At 40.0% G+C, this 14,350-nt stretch overlaps 1 protein-coding gene across 8 annotated transcripts in view; it reads right to left on the bottom strand.

The window, feature by feature from the left end:
* Positions 1–259: 259 nt before the first annotated feature.
* Positions 260–14,350, bottom strand: part of AFF2 (ALF transcription elongation factor 2) — a 335,651-nt gene continuing 321,560 nt past the window's right edge. For 5 of the 8 annotated variants that reach the window (XM_086850055.1, XM_086850056.1, XM_086850063.1 and 2 more), the window contains exons 19-22: positions 12,517–12,564; positions 11,955–12,004; positions 7,457–7,671; positions 260–1,700 (exon numbers count right to left, since the gene is read on the bottom strand). In XM_086850055.1, coding sequence (XP_086706181.1) covers positions 1,579–1,700; positions 7,457–7,671; positions 11,955–12,004; positions 12,517–12,564 — 435 coding nt within the window. In that variant the 3' untranslated portion in view covers positions 260–1,578. The remainder of the gene's footprint in view (positions 1,701–7,456; positions 7,672–11,954; positions 12,005–12,516; positions 12,565–14,350) is intronic. The other 3 variants (XM_086850057.1, XM_086850060.1, XM_086850062.1) reach the window with 1 other exon arrangement.

Genomic DNA, 14,350 nt, shown 5'->3' with positions numbered 1-14,350 from the left:
ATTTAATACACATATTGTATTATTTCAATGAGATGAGACAGAATAATATTTACATTGCTATGAGCATGTTTATAGAAATGGAATTTACAGTTCAGTAAGGTATGCAGGCATTATATCAAGAATGAGATGAGACCATTTAAAAACTTGTGAATTATTGATATAAATCCATTTTGTTTTGTTTCATGCACCAGCGCCTCTTGCAGTGGCACCAGAAGAGCAGTGCAGTTTATAACAGGGGAAAAAAATAAGAAGAAAGAGCAAATGTGAAATGGTGCAATTTATTCACAATTGCTTTGAAATTCTATCTGAATTGTCTCATTAGTATTCACGCATTAGAGGAATGGTCCAAAACATGACAGCATGGGTAAACAGATGCAGAGCTTGGAAGAAAGGTAATCTGACTGAAGTATTCATGGCCATTATTAAACAAATGTTATATTGCTTTTGGGTAAATCTGGTGATTTTATTTAATTTGACATTGTTTTGAAGATAGCAAGATAATACTGTTAGTTTCTAATGCTCTGAAATGAACAAAACAGGTGAAAATTGATGCTACATGGAATTATAATGTTTCAACAGTAGCTGGTTAGTTAAACTTCTAGACAGTTCATAAAGAATCTGCATACACTTATTAATGGACTTCTACATACAATATCAATGCTTAGAGTGCAGCAGTCCTGTTAAAATCTTTCAGTGAGTCACTATGCAAGGAGAGATAGTTCTATGAAGAAAAATCTTGGATAAGTATTTGTTTGAGACTAAAAATAAAGAAAACTCACAGATTTGGTATAGGAATGGTAGATAAGACTAAGAAAGATAATATTTTGAAACTGCTTAAAAACTGCAATAAATTCTGCTGCCTACTGAAATTCTTAAGCAAACAATAAACAGGAGGAATGGAATATCAAAACCTCATTGCATAGTGTGTCATCGTTCTTTAATGAGGCTTTCCTTCAACCTTTTACCTCTTAACACCTTTGGTGATCTTACATTCTGTACCTGTAAAATATTCAATGTTCTTTTTTAGAGATTAAACCTATAGGAAGTATAAAATCTTAGGAATGTACTGAGTCAAGTAATGATGCCAGAATTAAGCGTCAAAAAGCTTGGTTCAGGTTCAGAAGATTATTTTGAATGAATAGCTATAATTTCAACTAATTTATTTCAGAAGGGACTTCTCATATATACCCTTAAATATTTAAGACGCTTTGTACTATTTCTCAGGAACCCAATCTTCTCAAAGTGCTTTTTTTTTGTGTTCACTTGAAGGCAGCATGGACTTAAAACAATACTGCAGGAAATGTACCGTTCCATAAAGCACATAAGGATGGCAGGATCCAGGAGACACAAGGCATAGAAAATTGTCAAAAATGATTAGATGATACAACACATACGGCTCTTGAGTCATAAGTTTCATTTATGGTGACTTCTACTTCCAATAGATAGGATATTAAAAAAGGCAATAAAAATGAAGTTACGTGAATAAACTTTCAAAAATGAGTGGAGTTCCACCAGTGATCGTCTCTGCGCTGGTAGAGGTAGAAGAATGGGGAGATGTCATGAATAGGGCATCAGTCACTACAATAAATGAGCCTCAATGCGGAGCCAGTGGAGTCCCTGGCGAACGTAACGAACCAGATTGGTCATACTGCTGTGTTGTGTTAAGGGTCCCATCACTGAGTCCAGGTCTACAAAGAACTCTGCAATACACAAGAAACAGAAGCAATTGTTTCAGGCAATGGTACAGAAATAGAGGTATTACGATGATTTCCCACCCCGAAGCGGCACAGTGTTATTAGTGAGTTCTAAAGACAGTTGTGCACATGAGCACATGGTCTGTAAGAAAGAATTTTAACAACAACAATATATTGAAACAACCCAAATTAGATTATCCATGCTGGAAGTCTAACACAGGATGGTATGAGTGGTTGCCAGTAGTCTTCCTTTAACTCTGATGATCTGCACTTTCAGTTTTGTAGGATTAAGTTTGCTGACTGTATGATTCAAAAGCTGGCAATGAAATCTTGCATTACTTTTCCATGCTGTACTCTTCCCAGACATGAAGGGCTAGACTGGATCTTTCCAGATTAGCAGACCTTTCTTGCTCTTTGCTCTACCCTCTAATTTCTCTTACTGACATTGCAGAAGTTTTTGCCTTCTGCTCATCCTGCTGCTGCTGCAGCCACAGGCCCCAGAGGATGAGTGTAGGATGGGAGCAGGGGAGGAAAAGGAGAAAGACAATACAGCAGGAAAATAACACCTTGGAGACGGGAACCTCTAGGGGGGAAGAATCCCAAACCTTTGATTCCTGGTCAGGAAGGGTTAACAGGAAGTCACTAAACAGAGAGCCCCAGTTAGGAAGTGACACACCAGTTTACTTTATGTCATGTGTTACATGCTCTCTGGGTGAAGGACTAATCCTGCTAGGGCCAACAGACATTTCCTAATTGCTGTCAATGGAGAATTGTATTGTGTCCTATATTCTCCCACAGTTCTTTATGCTCGCTGGGGCATAGGCATTCCCACATATACAACAATTACACTATATTTAGGCAAGTGGGAACCTGCTCTCAGTTAAAGCCTTTCAGAGCTCAGATAACACCCAACAATCACAGTAAGGAATGGCTGAGCCCTCACATTCTCACCCTGTCTGCAATCCAGTGCACTGAGCCAGCCAGCGCTGCATTGGCTGCACTTCAGGAGAGCAGATGCTGGGTACAAAACCATTATCAGTACTTTCTTCCGCGAGTAAGTGCTGCTTTGAGGTCTTCTATCCAAGTATTGACAGTCTGACCCTGGTCAGCTTGGGAGCTACAGCAGTAACAGAGCACAAAGTGATTTGGCTGGAGGCAAGCATAATGAGAGCTCAGGGCTAGCACCAGTGCTGTTCAGATGCTGCAGCCAGCAGCTACTTTTAATCTTCCTTTCTCTCTCTTTCATTCCCTCCTCCAGTGTAAAATCAAAACATTTTGAAATGAAATAATGCACTATCTTGTTTGCATTCTAGAGATCTCATTCTAGGCTCAAATAAACAACAATTTTTTTAAACACTAAGAATTCACCTTAAAGCCAAATTTCAGGTTAACATTTCCTGAAAAAGCTACAAGCACTGAAGCCACTTAATAATTCTATGCATGAGTGTCATGGGGTGACTTTACCTTTAAGATAGCTTTGGGAGCTAAGGAAGTTGAAGCTGCTGGAGGCTGATAGGTGTTTTTTCTCCTGACCAATTATCGGTCATTTCTAAGAACTGACAGCAGTTTTGACCATTGAAAAGTGAGATCAACTTGTGAACACCACCTTAAGATGTAAAGCCAGAGTTCTCTTGCCCTCTCTTTGGTTTTCAGCTTCTGAAAAGGTAACAAAGCTCTGTTTCGGCCTCCTCCCCCCCCACCCTCCTCCAGGCTGGACAAGACCGCAGAGGGCGGGGGGATAAACGGAGTTGGCCAGCTTGGCTTAGTTTGTAGTTTCTGTTGCTGGACTGAAACCTGACACCATGAACATCTGCAGCTTTTCCAAGACTTTAATTCTTTTACTACCTGGATAAAACATACAGATTACTCCTTTTTCCCAGAGAGACAGAGAGACAATCAACATGAAGAAGACCGTGAAGAAAAGAGTTAAGTTTTAGATGGGGAAGAGAGAATAAGGAGATGCTTTATAAGCTGAAATATTTTTCTGTTAAAGCTATGGAGATGGACAACAGTGTTCTGAAAAAACCTCCTTTAATTCATGACAGAGTATATTGGGAGAAATGGAGTGTTCAAAGTGTGGATTTTGAGCAAAAAGTAAAGTAATTTTGATACAGTGAGGTGCTGGAACAGAGTGAAGCGAAGATTTGAGGACTTAAGGGCAATGAGAAAACTGTTTTCCAGAAAAGCTCACAGAGACAGATGAAGAGGACTTTTGCCTTTGAATAACTTACCCTTAAAAAATGACATCCCTAGACTCATGGCCCATACACACCTCAGAGTGATGTGAAATGGGAGGAGACAACTGATGGCAGATTTCTGGGCAGCTGGCATCAGAGAAATAGAAAACTATAACAGAAATAGTTTTCTAGTGAGAAACTCCATAGATTAGCAGAAGAAGACTTCTGTTTCTCTACAAAGGCTGCTGAAAAGACTCTAGTAGGAATTGGAACTGTTTTAAACACCAAAGTTCCGAAGTTTTTTGTCTCTATGTTGTCATGTGAACAAGAGAATGGTGGGTAGTAGGGGATAAAAAGGATTTTCTGGAAGTTTATTCTGGTGTTCTTATTATTGTAATTTGTTAATAAACTTCCTTTATTTCCTTTTAAGTTTTAAGCCTGTTTTGCTCTTGTTCTAATCCATATCTCAGAGCAAGAAATAAGTAATTTTTTAGTTACTGCTTTAAAACCACGACATTTATTTGGTGAGTTGGCCGGGAAAACGAAATTGGCAAATCTAAACCACTACAATGAGAGAACAAGTTTTGCTCCCTACAGAGCTGAAAGTTTTCTACTGTAGAGAAGTCGTCTTGCTTTCTTCAGAAGCATAAAGAATGTGATCTGATCTTGTAAAGTCAGCAGAAAAATTTGATGTTATCAATGGTGAACAACACCACTTTAGGTGATCCAACACAAACCATCCCATGGGCTTTGTGAAATTTGCAGTTTAGTCTGGCCTGCTATAGATGCAGATTTATGCCAAACTCCATCTACTCTCCCCACACTCTCAGCTCTCTGGACCAGGGGAGATTCCACCAGAGGTACATGGCAGTATGTTCCTGCTTTACTTTTCAAAACAGATCAGGTCACAGTTCTGCTGTTCTCCCTCTTGCATTTTTATTTTAATGGAACATCTTTTGTCAGGCTGATAAAGAAAGGCTTCTTCTGTCTGCTGCTCTGAGCCAGCTGGACATGAGTCAATTTCAAACTGGGAGCATGCAGGTGGACTCAGAGGAGCACAAAAGCTAAGCTGACAGCCATGGACAAGGGGCAGCTGCACAGCTCCTACAACATGGAGGAAATTTCTTGAGACTGCATGGGTATGATATAAGAAACATTTATGACAGCAGTAAGACCCAGAGGTAATTGCTATTAGGCCACAGTTTTATACCCATCTCAGGACAGATCATCAAGGACATATGCAAGACACACCCTGTGATTCAGAAGACAAGAGAAACAATCAGAGCTGACCACAGAAACCCACAAAAGTGACTGAATCTGGTTGGTATTGGTTTGATTTATTTTTTTTTTAAGGAACTAAATTTTTTATCTTATCATGGTTTCTTTGCAGGAATATGGGGTGTTTTTTTGGTTTTTACATCATTCTTATTTTAATGGGAGGGGGAAAAAAAATCTCACTTTTTATAATGAACTGACAGCCCAAGCTCCTGAGAGAGAGGCCAAATGATGAACTGGCACTCACAGCAGAGTCTGGGGTTTGTACTGTTCTGTTTGCTGTCATGGAGCAGTTTTGAACCTCCAGTCCACAGGCCAGTGCATCAGAGCTCAGACAGCTGGCAAAGGTGGATTGGAGATCACTGCCGAGAAAGGGGTGAATCCTGTTCCAGCCAACAAGATAAAGATGATTTGAATTATTTGAGAGGTGCTGATAACATCTACTAAAACAGTTATAGCCAGTTTTCATGAAACACTGTAACTTTTCTCACGTCAAAGTGTCTTGAATACATTCTTTTTTAAAGAGAATCCCTCATGTGGTATGATGAAGACCTGTGGAGTTCTATCAAAAGCTCTCATACACTTTTTGCTACACCATGATTTTTTCAAATTGCAATTTGTGTTTAATCATGCAACTTAAAAGCAAATACTTAATTAGAAATGAGGTATATTTCCAGAAAATATATAAAGGCAGACATGGTATAGCATGTAGGAAAAGTAGATCTCTCTCCAATGGTTTATAATACTTAAATGAAATTTAAAGTAACATGAACTTTGCATTCCCTGTAATGTGTCTGCAGGTTGTGAAACAAGATATGAAAGAACAGGTCACAACCTTAAATGTCTTGCTCGTGTGAGAAACCCTTATTCATGCATGCAGTCCCAGTAAAGTCAAAGGGACTGCTCATATGAATAAAGAGTGTTCCTATATGGCTTTGCAGAATTGGTTTTATTTGATCGTAAATCAAAATGAGAACAAAGAAGAGAGTAGGGAGGAAAATGCAGAAAGAGAGTCAGCAGGTTTTTCTCATCCAGCTCTAGGACTGATTACAGCAGTAGCTGGGTACATTTTCTGTCTGCTGGCTGAATGCCTGAGCTATTTTGATTTAAAACCAAGTAGAACATTTAACAACTCCACAACACACAGGGCTAATTACAAGGTTATCACCATCTCTTCATCCTATCAGTGCATCTTTTTGCATTCCCACTGTAACATTCTGCATTACATTTGACAGGGAATTGCTTTCATATTTTGTGAAAATGGATGCAGCAAGGAAAAAATACAAAATGACTGCACTGCTACTAAATTAATCAATGTGAACAAAGACAAGAAGCAGTGGGGAGGACTGGACAGAACTTCTAATATTGTTCCTCATCCAGGGATGGATCATTATGACCCACCATTCAGACATAAAACTCTATAAATCTCAAGCTCAGTTTCTCTAAATCAGTGGAAATTTGCCACTGACATTAATGGGAGTAAGATCAAACTGCATACACCAAGAACATTTGTCAGGACAAGTCAGCCATCTGAAATCTCACTATAATTTAAGAGAATGAGCCAACTCATGATGAGACTATTTCAAAGTTAGGCTCCGCACCTCTAGTGTCAAAGGCAGCTTTCTCAGTGATTTCTGTAAGCCCAAAGCTGGAGTCTGAATAATTACATTGTCATGGGGAAGTTCACAGCTGGCCAACAATAGGCCAAATTTGTCCCTTAGTTCTAAGTCAGCCACTCCACTATAATTGATAAAACCCAGTCACAAACTGCTTGCCAAAACTCCTTTGAAATGACTGTGGTAAAGACTTACATTTTGTTGTTAGGAACAAACAGATTTACAATCCAGTCATAGGAGAGTCAAGGTCATAGCTTTCAGTGGACATCTCCTACTTGGACTCTCCACATAAACATAACATCCAATGTTTGCTTATTATCCTAGCTAGCATTTTAATAGTCTTAAACCTGTTGACAGAGCAGCCTGAAAATAACCTCGGTGCTCTACGAGAGGCTGAAACTGTGAACGAATTTGCAGACTTAAAAGCTCTCGTCACTTGGGGTTTGTGTTTGCTAAATTATTTGCCAGCTGCTCTGATAACCCCATGTTCAGCGTGTGTTACACATCCTTCTCTGTGCCTGACAAGAGAAGATATGCATTGGCTACAGCAACCAGCAAGCAGATTTGGCCTGTTTGCTCAAGCTGTCACAGTTGTGCTCTTAGATACGGTGGTTCTGGGTCCAAATCCAGAGAGCACAGGGAAAGCTAAAGCTGGGAGCCAAAGCGGACACAGAAAATGCGGAGAGGGTAGCACCTTTGTTCTCCTTGGTCAGCTTGTCAGCCATGTCCCAGTGCTCATAGCTGCGCAGGACGTTGTTGGTGATGTTGACATGGCTGGCAGCCATGTGGTGGATGCGCTGGGGGATGGTGATGGTCCCGGCCGAGGACGAGCAGGTGGTCCCTGTGCTGCTTCCAGCAGAGCTGACCGGGGATGGGCTCAGGGACATGGGTGAGGGCGTTTCTGTGCTCCTGCAAGAGGGAGAGAGAGAGTGAGTCCCCCTCACACCACCCACTTCACTGCCATCCTAAATGCACTTGAGAAGTTAACTCTGCACCCCAGTCAAGGGAGAGTGTGCAGTGGTACCTCCTGACTTTATGAGAAAGGATATCTTATAAACCAGGAATGATGGAAAATAAAAAGGGATTTAATTACCCTTTTAAATGAACCTGTTATTAAAAAAAACAAAAAAACCCCACAGTCTATCATAAAAATAGAGTAATCTTTCAGAGAAAGAAGCATCTCATAGCTGTAATGATTTTTCTACCTACTGCCAGAAGCTGCAATGGCAGTTAGAAAACAGTGTGCAGTATTGGCTTATTATCAAAGTATTTTCTGGAAACCACAATGACAGTTTGCTCCAAAAACAGTCACCAAAATAAGTAAAGAGCAAGCCTTAAAAGTACTCTGCAGAGCAGTATTAAGACCTGAGGGTACTACAAGATTTTGAATATCTCCATAGGATTCTTTCAGGCTATGGAGATTTGTTCTAATTGCCTACAGTTCATCAACATAGCTCTGCACAGTGCAGTGTTTTAAGTTACCTACTTTGTGAGGCACTAATGTTCTAATATAGATTTTCCTTTAATTCTAACACCATCAATTAGGAATTACCTGCTGGCTGCAGGCAGTGCAGTGGTCAGCACAGCAGGCTCTTGTTTAGAGCTGTGTAGTGCTGAATGCTCACAGAACAGCTATTCTCTTGGAAAACTTATAGGATCATGGAACTGTTCAGGCTGGAAAATACCTTTAAGATTATCGAGTCAAACAGTTAATCCAGAACTATCAAGTCCACCAGTAGCCCATGTCCCACATGCCATGTCTACACCAAGACACTTTTAAATACCTCCAGGGAAGGCAACTCAACCAAGTCCCTGGACAGCCTATTCCTGTGTTTGACAACCCTTTTGGTGAAGAATTTATTCCTAATCTCCAATCTAAACCTTCCCTTGCACAACTTGAGAGAGAAAGAGCCACCCTTCAGCAGATCCACACTCCTGCCCAACTTGGTGTCACCCACAAACTGACTGAGGGTGCCCTCGATCCCCTTCAAGATCAAAGGGGATCTGGATCATCAGTAAAGATAAGAAACAGTACCAAGCCCTGGGGAACACCACCGGTGACCAGCCCCAGCTGGATGCAATTTCAATCACCCATTTGAAAGCACTTGCCTAAACAGAATCGTTCTATTTTCTGTGGAATACACTTGAGATGCAGGGCCAAGACACTTCTGGCACTCTATGCATGAAGCAAAGAGACCAAAATTCTCCAGACAGGGATGTTGCAACCCCCTCCTGGACACGCAGCTCTAGGTGCCTCATCCTGTGCAACAGCATCAAGCTCAGTCACTGAGCCTGATCCACAGCCCAGGATGGAAGGGCATGGCCTTTTGGCTTTCAAGGCCACTGTCAGTGGCCCTGCCTGGGCACAGACCTGGTGACACCTCGCAGGTGCTGCAGGACAGAGTGACATGACAGCACAGCCTTGAGATGAAAGGCACTGATGGCAACAGCTTTTGCTGCAGATTTTACAGAAGTGCCCTGCTATTACCTGTGCTCAACAACAGGGTCCTGTGAGACATTCTTTTCCCAGAGCTGGAGATCACATTGATTTGGCAGCTTTTAGTTTTTTACCCAGCTTATGGGTTAGAGTGAAGCATGTCCTAATGCACAAATGCTTTATTTTTAATTCTCAAAACATCCTGGTTACCTGACTTGCCACAGTGCCTTTATTTCACAGAAGAGCTGAACTATACTAGATCAGGTCTGGGAGCAGTTAAAAATGATAAGTATCTGAGGAGACCAAGAGTATTTTGTTAGAGCCACTTACAACCAGCTGACACACTTCTGCTAAATAAAGCACATTGTTCATTGGATTTACACTGTTGTGCACAGCCATTATTACTGTGGTGAGTCTACTAAATCTCTGTATTTTGTGCTTTCTGTCACTAGAGGTGGGAAACATTTCTGTAATGAAACCAGGGAATATTTGTTTCATTGCCAGGATGGAACCCAGGCCAACTCTGTAGAGGTTCACAACCCTTTCAAATGAGTAGGCAGAAATTCCAGTAAGCCAAGCTGTGGTTTTTGATGGATATGAGATCCTGACTAGACTACAGTCCATGGCAATGGATAATCTTTGCTTTGTTAAAAAAAAAAATATTTGAGATTACCCTACTGTCCTGCACCAGGCTGCTGCTCCATTTCCACTGATGCCATACAACGGATGGTGTTTAGTCTTTTTTTCTGTGATGTGTGAATTCTCTTCCCATCTGACATAGATTTGCAGGGGATTAAGAGAAAACTGTAAAGCAAGTAGCCCTGGGGAAGGCAGAGCACAAGCTGCCAATGGCAGCACCAGACCTGTGACAAACCTTGGAGCCACTGGGAGCCACCTGAGATAAACAGCAGCTCTGAGCCAGCTGGAGAGCTGTTTTCTTCTGAGACTCCGCACAGAGGGGACACAAGACCTGAGTGTGGACTGTGGTCTTTGTGTGTTGGGTCACAAGTGTCACAGTAATGCTGTTATAACAAGGCCTTGTCACTCAGTTACTCTCACATGTCAAGTGCTTCCTGCTCTGAATAAAAGAGATGTGAACTTTCAGAGCTTTCCTTCCTTATCTCCAAAGTTAGTGGGAAGAGACTGACCAGCTGGGTGTTATGTTAGAAGTGATGCTGTCCTGAAGGCTGAGTTTCTGCTGCCTACTTTGCAGCCAGACAAGAATTTTCTCCTCCAGTCAAAACCTACTTATTCTCAATCCTGGACACCTAATAGTTCTTTTAAATAGTGAGGGAGATGTCATCACCTGCAGAGCACACACTTCATACGGATCTATTATAGGACAGGAATAAAAGGACAACTTCTGCTCCATTAAATGTTTATGTACAAGCCCCTTAAGGAACAAAAGAGATGTTATGCTCCAGTGAACTACTTGATCACTATAACTTTATGTTAACATCTATGTATTTTTATTACAATACAAGGTTTCACTAACACTTAAATGCCTGGAAAAACTGGCACATAATGAATAATTCAATTTATTAGTTGTTTTTCCAGTGTTAAAATATCTTTTTAGTTTTTATTTAAAGTGATTACTTATTTCATCACTTTAGTTTGTGTTATAATCTATACTTTAATAGCTCTATACATACATATTCAAGATGACTTTCAGTATTTGGGGTGTGTATATATGCATATCTATACCCCAAAATATTTTGAATTATCTGAGGCAATATTTCATTTTAAGCAAAATGCTGGAATTTTTGGTTTTCCACTGATTGAGAAAACAAAGTCTGTTTGAAAACTTCAGTTCTTTCTGTGCTAAACTTCAACCCCTCCTTTTCTGTTTCCTTAGAGTGTCTAATAGTTACTTCTTCTTCTGAACCATCAGAAAGAGACCTTTAACAATAATCATTTTTGCCTAGAATTTAGGTGAAATTTTCATCTACTCAAACAAAGATTGAAAAAAAAAGTGAAGTCCTCCACCTTTGTTTTACTTGTATATGGATGTGTGACCAGGACAAAAAAGCAGGAGAAACGTGTGTTGGCTGGAAACAGCCATTGCAAGGTAAAGGTAAGGATGCAGCAGCAATGCACCTCCACTGAACAGCAGATCATGACTGACCTGACTTCATATTTAAGGTGTAGGTGTTTTAACATTAGTATGAAGCCACTGATAATTGGCTGACTAAGTGCCTTTGCATTTTCACCACTATTATACCTTCAGTTTTATCAAACAGCAGTTACCACATATCAATGAAATATTCATTGGTCTTTCACTGCTGAATGAATCATTGAAAAATTATTGCAATAGAGGTTAACTTTACTTTGGCTTCCTAAAGTGACATGGTACTTTCCAGTTAATTAATTGATATTTTTATGGCCTTCATTTGGCTTGAGAAGTAAACTGTCAAAAAATCCAGCATTGACCCACCATGTCTGATTTTAGACTTGAGGGGGGTTTGCACAAATGAAGGTGTGATTCAGGTCTTCTTCCTACCCACACTGGATCACTCACAGAAGCATTTGACTTATTCCAGTGGGAGCCCCTCACCCCCATGAGCCCGAGGCAGTCGTATGATCAATTCTGTAGCCCAGAAGAACAGTTTCTACATGATACATGGTCAAAATATACCTGCAGCTCCCAAAACACTGATCCCATGACTTGTCATTTGCCTTTAGAGGCAATAAAACACTTCCCCTCCTCTTGGAACAACTTGTTCCCAGACAGAAGTACTCAGCAGAAAATACTCACTTTCCATTGCCGCCCCAAGGTGAGGGGGCCTGAGAGGCTTTTGAAGAGTTCTGTAAGTACAAAATCAAAATGTAAATACATGTGATGCAAATACAAGAATACTGATGACACAAGGCTCAACATTCCCCCTGTTCATTTCAAGAGCTACAGTGCATGGAGCAGGAAAGCTCTGCAGATCGGTCCCATAACTAAGTGGCTGGTGGATGATTGGTAGGTTCCAAACCAATAGCTTGAAAATCATTCGATGAAAGAGGGAATAAATTCCAGTAAAAGCAGATGTAGGTTAAAAAAAAAAAGTGGTTTAACTACCACTGAAACTTACTCTACAAAGTAAGTTCTTCAGAGTGCAAATGACTGCTTATCTTTAGAGGGACCTTCAGTATTTTAATAAGAAACAAAAAGAATTTTGCTTGATGCTTTCATGAAACTGATCCCTCCCAAGTTGCTTAGGAAAGGTGGTCTGGGATTCAGACAGTGGTATAAATAAAATTATTAGCAAGGATCTGCTTGAATGCCTAAATGCTTTTTACATATTTTAGTTGCACAAATTGACTTTCCTTACCTGCTTACTCATTCTGCCTTTCACGTCTGTGTAGCACCTTGTAAAACCCTGTACAAAAAGATTGCCGAGCAACAATAAAGCCCAGGTTTTTCCAGTCTTGCTCAGACTGAGTGGTATCTTAGTTCCCATACAAAGTGGCAGTATTAGGGCTGAGTGTGCCTTCTGAAAACAATCATTCAGCTCTCTTGCTGAGAAGTCAGCACACACAGTGAAAATTCAATCAAGTTTTACAAGTTCTCTGCAAAGTATTACCCACATTATTACAACACTCATCTGGTTACTGTAATCACTATTTTGCATGGGAGGCACAGAGATCCAGTGGAGCACAGACAGAACCCTTGACTTCTAAACTACAGCTCACAGCCCACCATTTCTGACCAAAGCAGAAAACATTGTCCAAACCACAGCACTGGCCTGGGCATTCCTGCACAGCAGCCACTGCTTGTCACAGAGGATGTGAGCATGACTTGGGGTCTTTCACATATGGAGTGCATGTAGGAAAGAGGGAGATCTTAAACTGATTCCTAAGGCTGAAAGTCTTCAGAAACTGAGAAGCCTTTACTTCTTTACTTTACTAATTTCTCCTGTCTGGGGATTGGACCCAACAGTATCTGGAGACAAATAATAGCTCTGTCAAGATTAAGACTAGATCTTGGAAGCAGTTATTTGATAATGAAAATATTTAGCAAAAATATTTCAATGACTACTGACAACACATTTTTGAAAACTGAAAATCTTCCTCAAACTTTCAGAGGAAATACATCACAGGGTGTCACTTTTTCTAATCATAAAACATTTGATTTCAATTTAAAAAATGATCACTTTAGTGGTATTTTACTCCAAGTTGCCTCAAATTTCAAAATTTATTTCATGATTAAATGGCTATTTTTTCTTTTGAAATTTTAAAAGTACCATTTTGAAGCTTTTAATTGAAAATTAATCAGAACCAGTTCTGCCCACAAACGGTTTCAATTTGAACAAAGTGGCATTTGTGAGGAAAAATATAAAGAACAATTTAGATGAAAAATTCCTCCCCAGCTCTGCTGTAAACAGTAGGCTGCTTCTCACAGTTAAAATTGTGTAAAAGTTTGAATAACAACTCTATTCAAACACCTAATCTGTTTCACTTGTATTACAGATTCTTGCTAGTGAACACACTAGCGAGAGATTATGGTGCAGCAATACAAAACTAACACACTGTTAATAGCTCCCACTCTTTTCTTCTCCTGCGCCTTTATTACAGAAAGAACCTGAACATATAATCTGTATAAACTCAAAGACTGCTTCTAGCAAATGAGTTACAGTGCCCATAGCACATACACTGTAACATTACCTGAAACACTTAGCTTCAACTGGATGCCTATGTCTAGCATCCCTGATTTGTCTATTTTATTGCATTTTTATTTTTTTGTCTTAGTTTGATTTACATTAAAAGACATTTTCTTACACTGGGAGTAGTAAATATGTTCTACATTTCAACCAACTTGCACAGTTAGGGAAAATAAAGTGGCTTTAAGGCAAGAAGAGAATCTCCCCTGCTCCTGCCATTATTTTTTTCAAGAAATCATTACTTTCTGCAGAAAAGGTTTATTTGTCTAATAATCCTTTCTTTAAGATACAATCTACATTCATCCTGGATAAAATCTGAAGCAGCTGGAATACTTTTCATGAAAATCCTGAGGTTACAAATGTGCATAGTTCAAATTTAATTTGTTGTGCAAATTCCTGACTGAAAACTCCATGAGCACAACAGAGGCACTCCTAATGGCACAAGAGAGCCCCCATTTAAGCATAAGATTAGGACTAACATTACTGAAGCTGTACAGAGAACTGT

Source organism: Cyanistes caeruleus, chromosome 14 (assembly GCF_971803275.1).
Source record: "Cyanistes caeruleus chromosome 14, bCyaCae1.hap1.1, whole genome shotgun sequence".
Taxonomy (NCBI): Eukaryota; Metazoa; Chordata; class Aves; order Passeriformes; family Paridae; genus Cyanistes; species Cyanistes caeruleus.
Note: the sequence above shows the minus strand (reverse complement) of the source record. Positions and strands in the feature narration are given on the sequence as shown.